This window comes from Vanacampus margaritifer, chromosome 2 (assembly GCF_051991255.1).
Source record: "Vanacampus margaritifer isolate UIUO_Vmar chromosome 2, RoL_Vmar_1.0, whole genome shotgun sequence".
Classification (NCBI taxonomy): Eukaryota; Metazoa; Chordata; class Actinopteri; order Syngnathiformes; family Syngnathidae; genus Vanacampus; species Vanacampus margaritifer.
The window spans coordinates 33,367,503-33,382,697 of NC_135433.1; the positions used below are offsets into that span (position 1 = coordinate 33,367,503).

A 15,195-nucleotide genomic window follows, 5' to 3' on the forward strand; every position below is an offset into this window, starting at 1 on the left:
TTTCTAGTAAACAAAGTACAACTGTTATGTAGTTCTCGTGTTATCATTGGTGAAATCTTTCAATAACCCACAAGACAACAGCTGTCCTATAATTATTGTTTTATTTGTAAAATGATCATGGGATACTGGCAACCAGTTCAGGGTGTACCCAAAGCCAGCTGGGATAGGCTCCAGCGCCCCCGCGACCCTTGCGAGGACAAGCGGTTAAGAAAATGAATGGATGGATCATGGAATAACATTGTCACAGAACACAAGAAGTTCCCTACTTAATGTTCCATATTCCAATGAAATCCTTAAGATTGAATTTCCAGCCAATTAAACAAACACATAAATACCTCTAAGTTATTGCACCCATTCTAAGAAAAACACTGGATGCATTTTTTGTAGGAATTACACGTGAAAGCTGTAAGAGTGACACTAAACTGAAATGCTATAGAAGTAAATGTGGCAGTATGACAAAATAAAATGGCTTGAAACATGAAAAGGATAAAAGATCATTCACTTGGGAAAAAAAATAATACAGTATATATATATATATATATATATATATATATATATATATAAAATTAAAATTAAAAATTAATAATATATATATATAAGAAAATTATATATATATATACATTATATATATATATATAATTCAAATGAAAAAAAAAATATATATATATATATAAAATTTATTTTATTTATTTTTTTGGGACACGCATTCCTGTTGTCCATCTTGTCATTATGGTATAACCAATCTTTTAAGACACCCTCTGATGTTTTCAGTGACATTATGACCAGCATTTTATCTTTCTTCAAATCTTCAAAGGAGGTTTAAAACTGTCTAGTAGCAGAACATTCACACTTATGCGTGTGTAGTTCAATGTCGGCAAGGTTAAAATGTCCAATCTGTCATATTGACATATCAATAAACCTTTCAGAAATGTGCTCTCTGCTTTCAAACTGAATCATGTTGCATGTGTTCACAGAATGCTAATATTAGCCAAAACGTGCCCACTCTGTCAGTAGCCACCATCTCAGCAAGCTTACATATTTTCTGCTTGCAGTAATTTATGGGGGGGAGAATGTGTGGGAGATTGGCCAATATGCAATTTTAACAGGATAACATATTTAATACAATGAAAATAAAGTTGAAATGAAAATCTCAACTTTTGGGGTGGTGGTGGGGGGTTGAAGTTGCAAAGTCACAGACAGTGATACTTTCTCAAAAATACAATCCTAAATATACTGAAATTTCTGAATACAGTATTTGGCTTGAATCAGCTGAAGAATATGGAAGGAGGGGAAGACAAAAGGTATATCACATTTTATATTTTTGCTGGGATTCCCTTTTACACGTTTGACCTGTAATTTACATATAAGCCATTAAAAAAAATCAAAAATAAAATCTGCACTACATTACAGTATTATATCACAATTTTGTGAGGGCTGTCCTGTCTGGTCCACCACAATGCTACACCACTTAAGTTTCTGATATAGGAAGACTACATCACCCTTTTTAAGAGGTAAAATATACAACATTTCCCCAGTACTCTTTTGCCTTTTTCAGTCATGTGTACAAGGAATAATAGCGATCATCCAATGCACAGTCTCAAGGCGAGGGGGTCAATGGCCAGTTACTTGACCATGAGGGCAAAAATATTAGGGTAGATCCTGGCCCAGGACCACCGTCTTTACAGAGTGGTCCGGCTCTTCAGCAGGCTTCTGGCTGCTGGCTGAGAATGCAGCACACCTGTTATGGTGAGGGAAGAATACATTTACACATGCAGAAACATGATTCAAAAGCACAAATATTAATGTCATGGTACCTTGACTTACAAATTTAATTTGTTCCCTGACCACGCTCATAAATCAACTGAATCGCATATCAATTACATTTTCCAATTTGGTTTTGTTACGCATTATTAACTCATTCACTGTTATTTCAAATTAATTTTAACTATTTCTATTAGTTTAAAAAAAAATCCCACTTTTGTTAACAAGAGTATGACGACAACCTAGGGGGGGGAAAAATTATTGTACATTTAGAACAGATATCAAATTTGTGATTAATCGTGAGTTAACTAGTAAAGTCATGCGATTAATTATGATTAAAAAAAAATATCGCCTGATGCCCTTGGGAACTTTTCTTTCTTTTTTAAAAAAGAAAAGAAAAGATTATTAAAAAATTAAAAAATAATAATTACAATTACTTTTTTTTAAAGAAGAAGAAAAAAAAAATTAGGGGTGTCAGGCGATTAAAAATTTTCATAATTAATCACATGACTTCACTAGTTAACTCACGGTTAATCACAAATTTTATATCTGTTCTAAATGTACAATACTTTTTTTCTAGGTTTTCATACTCTTGTTAACAAAACAGGAAAAATGTTTAACTAATAGAAATAGTTCAAATGAATTTTTGACGTCTATAGCCGTCAATAGCAGTGAATGAGTTCATAAAAGAAAAAAGCACTGTGTTGTATAAAAACATTAAAGAGTTGTTTCTGTGATGTGAGTTGGATGTGTGCCTTAAAGAGGTGTGGCCCAGTGAGGGACATCACCCCCAACCACCTCCCCACCCCCAACTTCACTCCAGCAGTGGTGTATCTGAAGCTCGTAACTCAAAGCAAAAATACCGGCAAAGTGAGGACTTGTAAATCAAGGTAGACTGTACACAAATGAACTTGTGTTTGACCTGGCAGAGATCGAACTGCTGACAGGGTTGGACCTTCGACTCATGCTGGAGGCAGAAGATGGAAAGCGCAAATTGGCCTGAAAGAAGCACACGCGTAAGCATTATTGCATTGGCTGACGATTTACATCAGTTTTTCACAACCTTTTATGAGAAAAGAAGAACAATTCTCACGGCACATCAGTAAACAAAAGTATTAAAAAGTATAACTATCAAAAGAATGATTATCTCACCTCATTTTACTGACAAATTTACTTACTAGTGGGACATATGTAAATTGCAAATTTAGCTGAACACAAATCGATATTTTTCCGTTAACATAAAATGCACCCTTCTGCCATCTAGTGGAAAAACATTTCATTCTTGCGACTGCCATTCTACATTTCTGGCATAAATTGATGAACAAGAATATATCATTTGCAGTCAATAAATAATAACCCTCAGCCCAATCATGCCCCCACTCATCTACTGGTATGATTGAAAATGTTAGTTTGTTGACAAACACACAAAATGGCTTCTAAGAGCCCAACCTGCTGAAAGTATTGCTCTAGCGTCGATTTGAGTTGAGGTCTGTACTTGGTGGAAGCAAAGAGCATCTCATTGATAGAATCATTAAATTCCATTATTTGCCTGACTTCGTTCTCCAAATCCTGTTTGGCTTGTAATCGATTCTTCAAGGAATTGTTAACTTCCTAAAACCAAACAGGAGACAAAGGCAAAAAAAGGAATGATGGTTAGGCCCGCCAGTGACAAATATATTCGTCAAGTATGTTTTTTAACATGTGAGCGTGGTTTGTTTGGTGTTTTGTAGTTTGCCGACGACGAAGCAAAAAAAAATATTGCTGTCAAAATCACGGTTCTTCTTGACATGTTTCGTTTTTTTCTCCACTTTTTGGTCTGAAAGTGTCTTTGATGAAACCAGCCCAAGTTCCACTGTTGATTGCGAAAGAATGGTTCTGTAAAGATCCATGCAAATGTTCTAGAACGACTGGAAATATGGGAACTGTTTTGGAAACAGCTGTCTGTGAATGAATTAATAACACTGAGATATTTCAAGTATTTTCTCTGACCAAACACTTTTTCTTTTTTCATCTACGGCTTTGTGGTACCTGTACATCCTGACGAAGCTTTTTAGCTATTTCACTTTTGATCAACACCGTCTCCTCGGCCACCTTAAGCTGTTCTTCAAGCTTGAACTTTTCCTGATAATCTGGAGCTGACATGGAAACACAAATCTATAGTTAGAGTTAGATTTGCTTTGATTTGTATTTTAGATGCTAGAGGTGTGTGAAAAATAACTACAGATTGCAAATTAAGTAATGGCACTCGTTCTAACAAAAAAACGGGTAGCATTACTAAAGAATTCAATTTTTGTAGAAATTGAGTGTCAATGAGAGATGATGTGGAATTAATTCACTTTAATTCACTTTCTAAAAGTGAAAGTTGGTTCAGTAATGTGGAAGGAGATGGAAACCTTGCGCCTCCAAAATCATCCTCACTTTTCAGAAGACAAAAAAAAAGACACGTTTGCTCAAGCATTAATATTGCATCGTCAAAGCAACGCTCTAGGTTGGGCAATCATTTGTACAAAGATAATCCACATGTGTGGATTTACCATTTTGTGAATAAATATGACATTTACCAAATTGTGATATAGGGGAAGTTTCGACTAGATGCCAGCGAAAAGCTCATTCAGGACAACATTATTCATCACATTTGCAAATGTTCACTCTAAAATTAATAATTTACAGATCTTTCATATCTCATTCGTATCGCAACCCATCTTTCCCCACTTAAAAGAATGGCAATGCTCTAAATCTATTTCAAAATCCTTCCAAAAACATCCACAATTTTGTAATCAAAGACGTTTTTTTAAACAAATATTCTATAATATTGCACTTTTGCAAAATGACATAATGAAATTATGTAAAGGATGTATAAACAGTATAAACAGTTTTTGCCACAAATTGTACTTCAATTCAATGTACATTGTGCTGTTCCTTTCTGTAAGTGCACCTTAGGCAGCATAATACAAACTGTGATTTTTATGGAGATAGACACTCTTCAGTAAGATGCAGTAATATTATTCAACCTGTTCAACATTCACACGATAAAGGATGTTGCAGGAAGACAGGAAACTATTCTGCTGAATTATTGCAACTGATAAGGGTGTCACAGTCAGGTTTACATACTGGCTTCTTTGGCTTTGATGACTGTTGTGTGAAATCCAGTATTGCTGAGGTGGAATAACAGCGTTGTGTTCTCCAGAGCTTTATTTTCCTGCTCGGCCTTGCGGATTTTGTTATTTAGACACTTGCTCCGCTGCCTGAGTTCCGCTTTCTCTAACGCAGCCTAGTGGAAGAGAGTCGCCTTTTAGTGACAGTGGCCGACCAAATACAAACTATAGCAGGGGTGGGCGCACTCGGTCCTCGAGGGCCGGAGTCCTGCAGGTTTTGGATGTCTCCAATGATCAGCTCATCAGCAAGCTCTGCAAAAGCTTGGTGACGATCCTGTTGATTGGAATCAGCTGTGTTGCAGCAGGGAAACCTCCAAAACCTGCAGGACGCCGGCCTTTGAGGACCGAGTTTGCCAGTCACTGTAATATAGCATCATTGAACCTTTCGGATCAGCTTACCCTAGCTATGTAGTGCGCTTGAGACTTGACTGCATCCTCGTCATCATCTTGGGCTGCCATAGTAAAGGTCACGACCTCGTAATGCTTCTTTGTGGCTTCGACCTTGTACAACTTTATATTTAGTTCCATACTAGGAAGGACGACAGTTAAGAAAAAAAGTCATCAATATGTGATGCTTATAATGCTGAGGCCAGTTAAAAGTTCCTGCAGGAAGTAGGTTTTTATTAACTTGAGCTCAGCATCTCTTTTGGGGCAAGTTGCTGCCACATATTGCACATGCACATGCCAAAAACGACCACACTAACACACACACTTGACTAATCTGCAAGCGTGATGTCAACCAGACGCTAATTGTGTTTTTGGCTTGAAGAGAAGGAAGAGCTGCTTGTAGCGTTTGATGTTTGCGCTGAATGGAATGAAACCGTCACCTTAGTTGATTTAAATTGTCTTTATTCATGAATGCAGTTTTTATAAAGATCAAAAAGCCAGGCTCGAGTAGGATTTTGAACGTTTCAGCCCATACCATGAATGTAGAATGAGAGGGGTATATTACCCATACATGAAGAAATCTGTGATTATTTGCAGACCCTGTAAATTTTCATCATGTTGTTAACTCATTCACTGGTAGCCCAGTTAAAATCGATTTTGACATCTTTAGTCATCAATGGCAGTGAATGAGTTAAAAAAAAAGATTATTTAAAAATTAGGGGCATCAGGCGATTTTTAGTTGTAATTAATACAACTTAACTCACAATTCACCACAAATGTTATATCTGTTCTAAATGTACACCAAAAAAAATCTAGGTTTTCATACTCTTGTTAACAAAAGTGGAAAAAATGTTAAACTAATAGAAATAGTTCAAATGATTTTTTGGCGTCAATAGCAGTGAATGAGGTATCTGTTTGATGAAGTTGTGCTTCCACAGTTGTAAGCATATAAGGTTTTTCTCTGGTTGGAAATTCAATCACGTGACAGCGGGCGAGCCTTCAGCCAGCCCTCCCACCCTATAACGGCCCCTAGGTCCAACTTTGGACAGCCCTGATGTAAAGAGAGTAACATTCTTTTTCAACTTTTCACTACATCCTGTTTTTACCTGATTTTTTGCCTTTCCTGCTCCATGGTCTTCAGCTGCTGAGTAAGCATTTGACTGTAGACTCGGATCTCCTCTTGCCTCTCATGAATTGCTTTCTTCACATTCAGTTGTCTTTTCTCCAAGGACACCACGCTGTTGGCTTTGTTGAACAGGAGATCCCTCCTACGCTTCACCTCAAGCTTGGAGATGTTCTGCTCCACAATATGCTCCTGATGAAGAGTCATTGGACATTTGTTTTATAACGGATGGCATATTCAGAGACATATGCTACAATATGTCACGGTTGCTATTATGCAGCGCTAAGGCTGATTGCCATGGTAACAGTCTGACTCAGCTATGTTCTGCCAAAAGATCGTCACGGACACATATAATTGATTAAAGCACATTGAGTTCAAGTTGCCTTGTGTATGAAATGTGCGAAAGAAATAAACTTCTCCTCAAACTATTCTACAGTATCTTACAAAAGTGAGTAGCATATTTTACACGGTAAAATTGGAAATGCACATATGGTAAAAGTATAAATGTATTATCCTCCACAAACAAACAAAAATGCATTGAATGGCCATTAATGTCTGGTGGCGACAAAAGTGAGTACACCCGTATGTGAAACTGTCCATATTGGGTCCAATTAGCCATTTCCTGGTGTCATGTGACTCATTTGTTTCCCAAGGTCTAATGCTGCATTCAAGGAAAGTGGGAAGTCAGATTATCCCAGTTCCGATCTCAAAGTATTCGAGTCAAATGTAAACAACGAAGATGGCTGAATACAATACATTGTTTGTTCTGGTTAACGCAGTCATTCCAAATCACGCTGTGTTACGTGAATCTATTCCAAGTAATTAAAGTAACGACACAAATATGTTAATAAATAAATCTTGTAAATTATGTTTTGCCATTCACGGTCGGTCTCTCCACGAGGCTCATTGTCGAGTGACATCAGATTTCAGTCGGTCAGTGAAGCCGGGTTCCTTTTTTACCCCCCGACTTCGCAACTCGAATGTACAAGTTCAAAGGGCCGTTCCCGTGCTCACTTCCTGGTATGAAGTCAGAAAAGTCCGACTCCCCAGTTTCCTCGAAAGCAGCCTTAGTTTTGGTGTGTTAAATTTGGAGTTGTCATTCACACTCTTTCATCCTGGTCAGCGGAAGTTCAATGTGGCATCCATGCATCGGTTACCTGTTTCTTCAGCCCGAGTCTCTTCAGCTCTTTCTCGATATTATTATTGATCAGCTTGAGTTCTGCTACTTTGTTGTACAGATCTTTCTTCTGAACTGCGGAAGCCTCCCGCTCATTCCTCAAAAATCGAACGTCCTCCTGCCACAGACAAAAGGATATCAAGTAAGATGTCATCGTTTGTGCTGATTGTCACACACTACTGTGCGCTGTCTGACCTCAGACTCCTTGATTTTGATGAGGATCTTACTGGATGTCTTTTCCCTCTCCTCAAGGGAAACGAGCATCTCTGTGATCTTGACTTCCATCTCCAACTTTTCATCGGAATCACCAACAACACCTTGCAATCGTGATAGTTTTTTATCTAGTATGATCAACTGGGAGTCCTGATGCAGAAAAGTGGCATAAGACAAGAACCTGAGAGAAAGCAAGCAGTCGGGCTGTTTGTTGGTATGCTGCTTACCTTTTCATTCATGATCATCATCTGCTTGACTAAGTACTCCTCCTGTTTCTTGAGCTGGCATTCCAACGTGTTGATGGTGCATTTACTGCGTAATAAATGTGCCATGTAATTCTTTTCCTTTATCTTGAAGTCCTCCCCTTGCTGCTTGAAGCGGACAACCTCCTTGCTGCGTTCACGTAGTTGGATGTCCAGCTCCTGGTAAACAATTTGGTGGAACACATAAAGCAGAGTGGTGCATTTTAGGTATGAGTTTCATTCATTCCGTAACCAGGCTCATAACTCAAAACATTCCTCTCAAATCATCTTTCCCCATTAAAATTTAATTAAAAGCCATAAATAAGTTCCAGCCTCATCCCCAAATGATGATTTTGTTAAACTAGCTTCTTAAGTCATAATCCACAAATCCAGGTCAGGGCACCAATTGAAAGGTTCTGAGGGAACCTTCACCAAGTCCTTTTATTTTTAATGCTTGCAATATTATACCAATAGTAACACCCAGAAGACTGCATATTCTCAAATCGAGTTCACCACTGTGGAGCCTTTTTATGATAGATGGGGAAGAAGGTCTAATCTGTCCAAAATGATTCCTAATCTTATACGGTCCTGACTCTGACCCACACTGGAGGGTGGCTCTGCCCAGCCCATGTGACAACGTATGACTCAATGATCTTGCTTGGTTTAAATTGGTGCAGACAGATATGAAATTGCAGAGCCACAAAAAAGGTCACAGCAAAGACTTTAGGCTACGTTAACATCAGTTTAACCAATAACTAGCTAAACATTGACTTGCCCTGATTTTCTACTGTATATAGATTTACAAATCACTTTTTTTTTTTAAACCTAATTGCCGTTGTAGCTTTAAACAAGTATACAGCGTCCCACCTTGATGGCCTGTTGCTCTTCCTTGAGGAAATTTTCCATCTGGGCAGCTCTCTCCTTCTCACTCATGGCGTTCTCAGTCACAGATTTTAGCTTCTCCTGAAGGACAGCATTTTTGACCAAGGTATGACCCAGTCTACAACAAATAAAATATGTGATCATTGTTCAGCAAAGTCCCACCGTGGATTACGGGATAGCGCTGTTGCTGTTGAGTTGGACTGACTTTTCTTTGTTGTTCTGGATGTTTTCCTCCATCCTGCATATGTGGGACCTCATCGAATACACATTGTAGGTTGTTCTATCCAATAAGGCTTTGCAACTTTTCAGCTGAAGATGCACACACAAAAAATCAATCCACTTTGTGTGTGTCTCTCAAGTCACCCAATTTGGATTACTTTTTACTTTTTAATGATCTGGGTCTATGTTGAGTACAATTTATTAACATTTGTTATGTTTTTGTCACATTATTATATAAATATTGATTTTGAACTACTCCAGATGATATGTGGTACTGTTGAGTGTTGTTATTTAGTCTTGGGAGCCTGTGATTCCAATGTGTTAAGAGGTACGTTAACTCGGGTGAGTCCCTACCAAAGACCAAGGTACCAAATGCACGATTACCTCATCTTGCATCGTGGCGTAATTGATCTCTTGCTCCTTGGAGGTCAGTCGCAGTTTTGCGTTCTGTCGATGGGTTGCGGCCAATTTCTTCTCTTTGTGTTTGTTGTCGTTTATCTGCGAGTCCTGCAAGTTTCTCATTTCCATCAAAGTGACATTCCTTTCCCTGATGATCTGGTTGGTCTCAGCCAGTTTCTAGATCGATGAAGGGATGAAGTGGGTTATATGTGGGTGGGTGTTCACATTGTGCTGGTGGATTTATATTATTCATTACGGTGACCATTCACTAGGGCTAGGCTATATCACTGCATGTAGAATAGGTATTGTACATCTTTAACTAAAAAAAAAAACTATTCTTTACATATTTTGTATATATTTTATGCTTTCGTGTGTGTGTGTGTTTAAATGCATTTACCATGTGTTTAAAAAGTATATTTTATTAAATTTAAATGCCGTTCAAGTCAAATTTGACAACAATAAAAAATACTCTCATTTTTTTTCACCCTGAAATTTTATGATTTCTCCTTAACTCATTTACTGCCGTTGACGGCTATAGACGTCAAAAATTCATTTAAACCATTCCACTTTTTTTTAACAAGAGTGTGAAAACCTCAAATTTTTTATTGTACATTTAGAACAGCTATAACATTTGTGATTAATCGTGAGTTAACTAGTGAAGTCAAGCGATTAATTACAATTAAAAAAATGTAATAACCTGACGCCCCTAATTTTTAAAAATCTTTTTTTAAATCAGGCGATTATTTTTTTTAAATTGTAATTAATCACAGGACTTTAATAATTAACTCACAATTAATCTCAAATTGTATATCTGTTCTAAATGTGTGTTTTTTTTTTAGGTTTTCATACTCTTAATAAAAGTGGAAAAAGTGGGAAACTAATAGAAATAGTTCAATTTTTTTTTTTTTTACGTCTATAGCCGTCAATGGCAGTGAATGAGTTAATTGACCAAAAATACACCTAAATTATTTTTTGTTATTTTTAATGTCATTCTTTTGCGCAGGTGGTACAAAGGTGAGGTACAGGTGAAATTTGGCCAGTCTCTACAAAAACGGATTTCAGATTCATTATTGTGTGTTATATCAAGGAAAATTGTGTTAACACTGGGAATTTTAAAACTGTGAAACTGCACACGCCATGAATGTGTGTATTTTTGATGGAGTGGTACTGTTCATGAGAGCTGTCTGTATTCCCGCCACCTTTGCACAGGTTCCTGTAGAAACATGCATCTGTTGGTCTTTAAGTCATGTACCGCATTTGTGTACTCTTCAACAATTTTCAAAACGACCTATATGGTCGTATTTATTGAAGGACTGTCTCAAGTGGTAACAGTGTTCATGGGAGATCTTGAAAGAAGTGTCTGCGTTTACACCTCATTTGCACAGATTACCACAGAAACATGCGCATGTTGGTCTTTAACTCATTTGCTCCCAAAAACGTGTAAAAACGCTCTATTTCAAATATTGCCATGGTCCCAAAAACATAACTGAAGAGGTCGCTTAAAACAATGGTAGTTATTACAAAAACGGCCAGCAGGTGAAAGCAGAGTATAAGAGATCAACTAGGACCATGTTGCAACAAGCACTTTTCTCCAGTCTTTTGAACAGGTTTTTGAATAATAAAACTTAGCAATATTCTAATGCTAATTGCTGCAAAACGGAAACAGATACAAATATGCTTGTTTTCCCCTGATGAAAGAAGAGACTCGAATCTTTCTTTTGGTAGGTTCCATGTTTTTGAAGCAATAGAACACAATATTCTGTGGGCCTTACAAAATCAGTCAAAATCCAGTAAAGCAGCCGGGAGTGAAGAGGATTGCTTCAGTGAAAATGGCTGGGAGTGAATGACTTAAACAGGAATCTCAAGCAAAACAGCATAAGAAGGATCATCCATAAGTGGGACATTATTTTGATTGACGTTTTTATTAGGGATGTTCGGTATCACTTTTTTCAGACTGATTCCAGTACAAGTATCGTACTCAACTCTTGAGTAGACACAGATACCGACACCACTTGTACTTTTGATACATAACCCCCCCCCCCCCCCCCAAAAAAAAAGACAGAATGTTAGACGGGCTATGAATAGATCTGTAGTCCATAATTTCATAGAAACAATTATTATGAGGGTACACTTGGTCTGGGTCAAAATTGACTGAGAACATACTTTGCGCGCATGGAAAATAAAGAGATTGGGTCAAGTGATGAGGGGTATATTAAAGCTTAAACTATTTTATATGTCATTGCAGTTTTTCATTGCTGGCGAGTTTAGCAAGTAACTCCCACAATGAACGAGATTACTGTGCATATCGTTGTTTACCAGAGCACACTGATGCATTTCGCCATCTCTTTGCTGCATCTGTTGGATGGTGTTTTCCCATTGGTGGATGATCTGCTCAGTTTCCACGTGAGCCTGCTGCAATTTCTCTGTCGTCTTTTCTAAAGCAACCTGAGAGGAAAACACAATACGGAAGGTCATCCATTGCGTCTTTCCTTTCCATTTCTGTATGCTTCTTGTGTTCAGTACCTGCGCAGATATAGTCTCCGTCATTTCCTTGTCAAGTGCTTTGTGCTTTTTACTGCCCTCTGCTGTGGTCCTCTCAATGGCCAAATTGAGTGACTGTGGTACAGACAAATACCATTTGAGTCAAGGATAATTCCGAAATGAAGAAAGGTGACATGCCAATTTATAATTACCTTGATTCTCTGCTCATCCTGATGTGAATACTTCATGATGATCATCGTGTCGTCATCTTTTATGGCAGACTCCTCCAAAAAAGAAATCAAGGCTTCCTGGTCCCATTTCATTTGCATACGAAACTGCTCCAGCTTCTGTTTAGCCTTCACGGTGTTGTTCTAAGCATGCGGACAAAAGGTTAGTCATCATTTTGGCCATTTTATTGGGACGTTTCAAATGAAAATAAACAATGTATGGCTATTATTATTCACCTCAATATATTTTGTCTTTTCAGCCAAACTCTGCAGTTCATTTTCTATCTTAGTTTTGTCTTGTCCCAGACGGCCTATTTCTCTCTCTGCGATGGCGGTCAGGTCATTCTCCGAGTCGACTTCTCTGTCTTTGGCCTTGCACAGAGCCTTTGCACAACAATCTTACCAAGTTATTGTTGAGCCAACTCCACAAAGACAAATAGTTTGCAGACTCAAATCAATCCAACATACCTCTGTGATTTCCAGCTCCTTTCTGGCCTTTGTCAGGCAGTCATTTCCTAATTGCCTTTTTTCTCGATTAGTCTCACGTATGTTTCTCAGTTGCACGAGCTCCCTCTTTATCTCACATATCTGTAGGATCAGAGAACAAACATTATCTCATCGGATTTTGCTCCGATGCTTGCTGTTCAGCATTTCCGCACAAAATGAAAATAAATCAAATAAAAATGAACATTATTGTAACAAAATAGGCAATTTTTCAAAGGGACAGTATGTAGACATGTTTGCCATCTAGTGGTGAACTAGTAGAATGCAACGACCTAAGTTCGAAGCATGTGCATTTTGAAGCACGTACACAACGGTGCTTCAGAGAGACCACACTTCGCAAGCCTACCACCGATTTGTACGTTTGCTAAGTTTGTCTCCTTTGGGTATCCGTGGTAGAAAGATGGGGGCAAAACATGCTAGCCTTTTCTAAGGTGAGGCGTGACTAATGTAGTGTAATGTAATTAGCGATTACAAGACCTACGATTATATATATTTTTTTCTAATGTACGTTGATGTGACAGTGTGCAAAAAAATATGTTCTATTGAAATTAATAGTGGGTTTTTAAAATGAACATTGAAAAATCATAAGATTTCTACATACTTTTTCTTTAAATTTCTTTGGCTTTTAGGGGTTTACATGTATTTATGCTGATTGTGCCATAATTATGATCAACATTAATCATTTGTAAAGTTGGATAAAAAGAAAAAGTCTACACACCCCTAATAAAAAAAAAACTGGAATTTGTATTTTTTTTATAATGATATTAACGTAAATGATTTTAAAACTTTTCCCACCATTGATATAACCTAAAACACGTACAACAAATTTGAGAGGGGAAGTACAAATAAACACTTGAGGCAATGTGGTTGCACACCTTCTTAAAACTGTGTATGGTGTGTTCAGAATTTACCAAACATATTCAAAATCGCGTCAAATGGGGTCCCAGTGCACACCTGCCACCATTTAAAGTGCCTCTGATTACCGGTAACCCCAAATAATTTTCAGATGTTATAGTTTGCTTCCTAGCAGAATCTTGAAAGCTTTTCCAATTCCATTTGAAGAAAACCAGCATTTCTTTTTCAATTGAGTTGTACAGATAAAAGGTCAGATTCATGGTGGGAAAATATTTTAAATGATTCGTAAAAATAAAAAAAATTTGAAAGGCACATGTTCCATTTGTGCAGTGAAGACAGAGCATGTATTTAACTTAGTAACTTAGTGGTAGTGAGAAATAAATCAGGAACATACTCACCTGGCTTATTAAAGCCTTGTTTTCAGTGTTGACTACTGGGAGGGCATAGTGCTGCTCCCAGCCAGTCTCTGATAAAGTTCTCGCTGCAAATGCGGCCATGTTTAGTTACTGGATACGTTTCTGTATTGATAGGGATTTATTTTGTTAGCTGGTGTGAAGTTAAAAGTGCAAGTAGATTTGAATGACTCATCACATCAAAACCAAAAGTATTCCCCCATCTCACTGGAGCGATCGAGTGTACGACATCGTGAGTTGGGGTCGTAGTCACAGTCACTTTGATGATGTCATCACAGGGGATGCATCATTTGAAAGGCAACAGTCATAGGGAGGGCTTTATGACACGATATGGTAGAAGCTACACTGTGAACTACATCTCTTGTCACCCGGCAACTATTTACAACTTAGAGCCATTATTTTTACCTACTTTCTTTAGATTTTTTTTCCAATTCAGTGAAAGGACAGAGTTTATCTGTACATGTCATAGGCAATATTAATCACGGACAAAATCTTGAAAGTCTTTTTTTTTTTTTTAGCATTGCAAAAAAACTGCCATATGTTTTTGTTCTAAAAGAATACAAACAAACAAAGTTTTTTTTCTCTAGAAAATGAGAATTTGTTACTGTAACATTCTGACTTTTTTTCCACCTGGAAAACAGGACTTTTTATTTTCTAATTTAGGGAAACAGTTATGTATATGTCTCCCCTCCAAGGGGTCCCTGGTCCCAAATGTTTGACTGAGAACCCTTGTCTTAGTGTAGTTACTAGCTACGTTACCAAAAATACAAAACTCAGTTTGATGCAAAGTAGTTCTGCAGCCACACAAACGAGCTAAACAAAATACTGCTATACTAAATTTATCAATTTAAACACCAATATTCATTTTATCTGTAGAGCAGGACTATGAAAACATTATCTTTGTGTGGATGTTTCTAATATTTTGGACAGTAGATGTACAACACTAAGAGTGATTCTAAATCAATAGTGTCCTGCAAGTTTTGGATTATTCTCTTCTCCAACACACCTGAAGCTCATCAGCAAGCTCTGCATGAGCCTGTTCATTGGAAAGAGGTGCGTTGGAGCAGGGAAACATCCAAAACCTGCAGGACTTCGGCCCTCCAGGGCCGAGTTTGGACACCACTGTTCAAAATCGTTCTCTATTTAAATATGCCCTC

The 15,195-nt window shown here is 37.6% G+C and overlaps 1 protein-coding gene across 3 annotated transcripts; it reads right to left on the reverse strand.

Moving 5' to 3' along the window:
- Window positions 1-29: 29 nt before the first annotated feature.
- Window positions 30-15,173, reverse strand: LOC144042790 (coiled-coil domain-containing protein 39-like). 3 transcript variants are annotated; one of them, XM_077555770.1, is made up of 19 exons: window positions 14,024-15,173; window positions 12,735-12,854; window positions 12,504-12,650; window positions 12,252-12,410; window positions 12,082-12,174; window positions 11,875-12,003; window positions 9,544-9,735; window positions 9,146-9,249; window positions 8,926-9,058; window positions 8,044-8,238; window positions 7,799-7,966; window positions 7,584-7,721; window positions 6,410-6,618; window positions 5,316-5,445; window positions 4,873-5,032; window positions 3,790-3,896; window positions 3,211-3,372; window positions 2,684-2,760; window positions 30-1,738 (listed from the first exon to the last, which is right to left on the reverse strand). In XM_077555770.1, the coding sequence occupies exons 1-19, from the start codon at window positions 14,120-14,122 to the stop codon at window positions 1,648-1,650; spliced, it is 2,613 nt and encodes an 870-aa protein (XP_077411896.1). In that variant the 5' UTR covers window positions 14,123-15,173; the 3' UTR covers window positions 30-1,647. The 3 variants fall into 3 exon arrangements, with proteins under 3 accessions (XP_077411896.1, XP_077411897.1, XP_077411898.1); XM_077555771.1 differs by lacking the exon at window positions 3,211-3,372; XM_077555772.1 differs by lacking the exons at window positions 30-1,738; window positions 2,684-2,760; window positions 3,790-3,896 and having other exon boundaries at window positions 3,233-3,372.
- Window positions 15,174-15,195: the final 22 nt, after the last annotated feature.

Coding starts and splice junctions, on each gene's coding strand:
- LOC144042790 (XM_077555770.1), bottom strand. CDS start 14,122: ATGGCCGCATTTGCAGCGAGAACTTTATCAGAGACTGGCTGGGAGCAG. Junction 2,761..3,210: donor TAGAGCAATACTTTCAGCAG/GTTGGGCTCTTA, acceptor TGCTTCTTTCAG/GCCAATTTGCGCTTTCCATC. Junction 1,739..2,683: donor AGCAGTTCGATCTCTGCCAG/GTCAAACACAAG, acceptor TCACCATAACAG/GTGTGCTGCATTCTCAGCCA.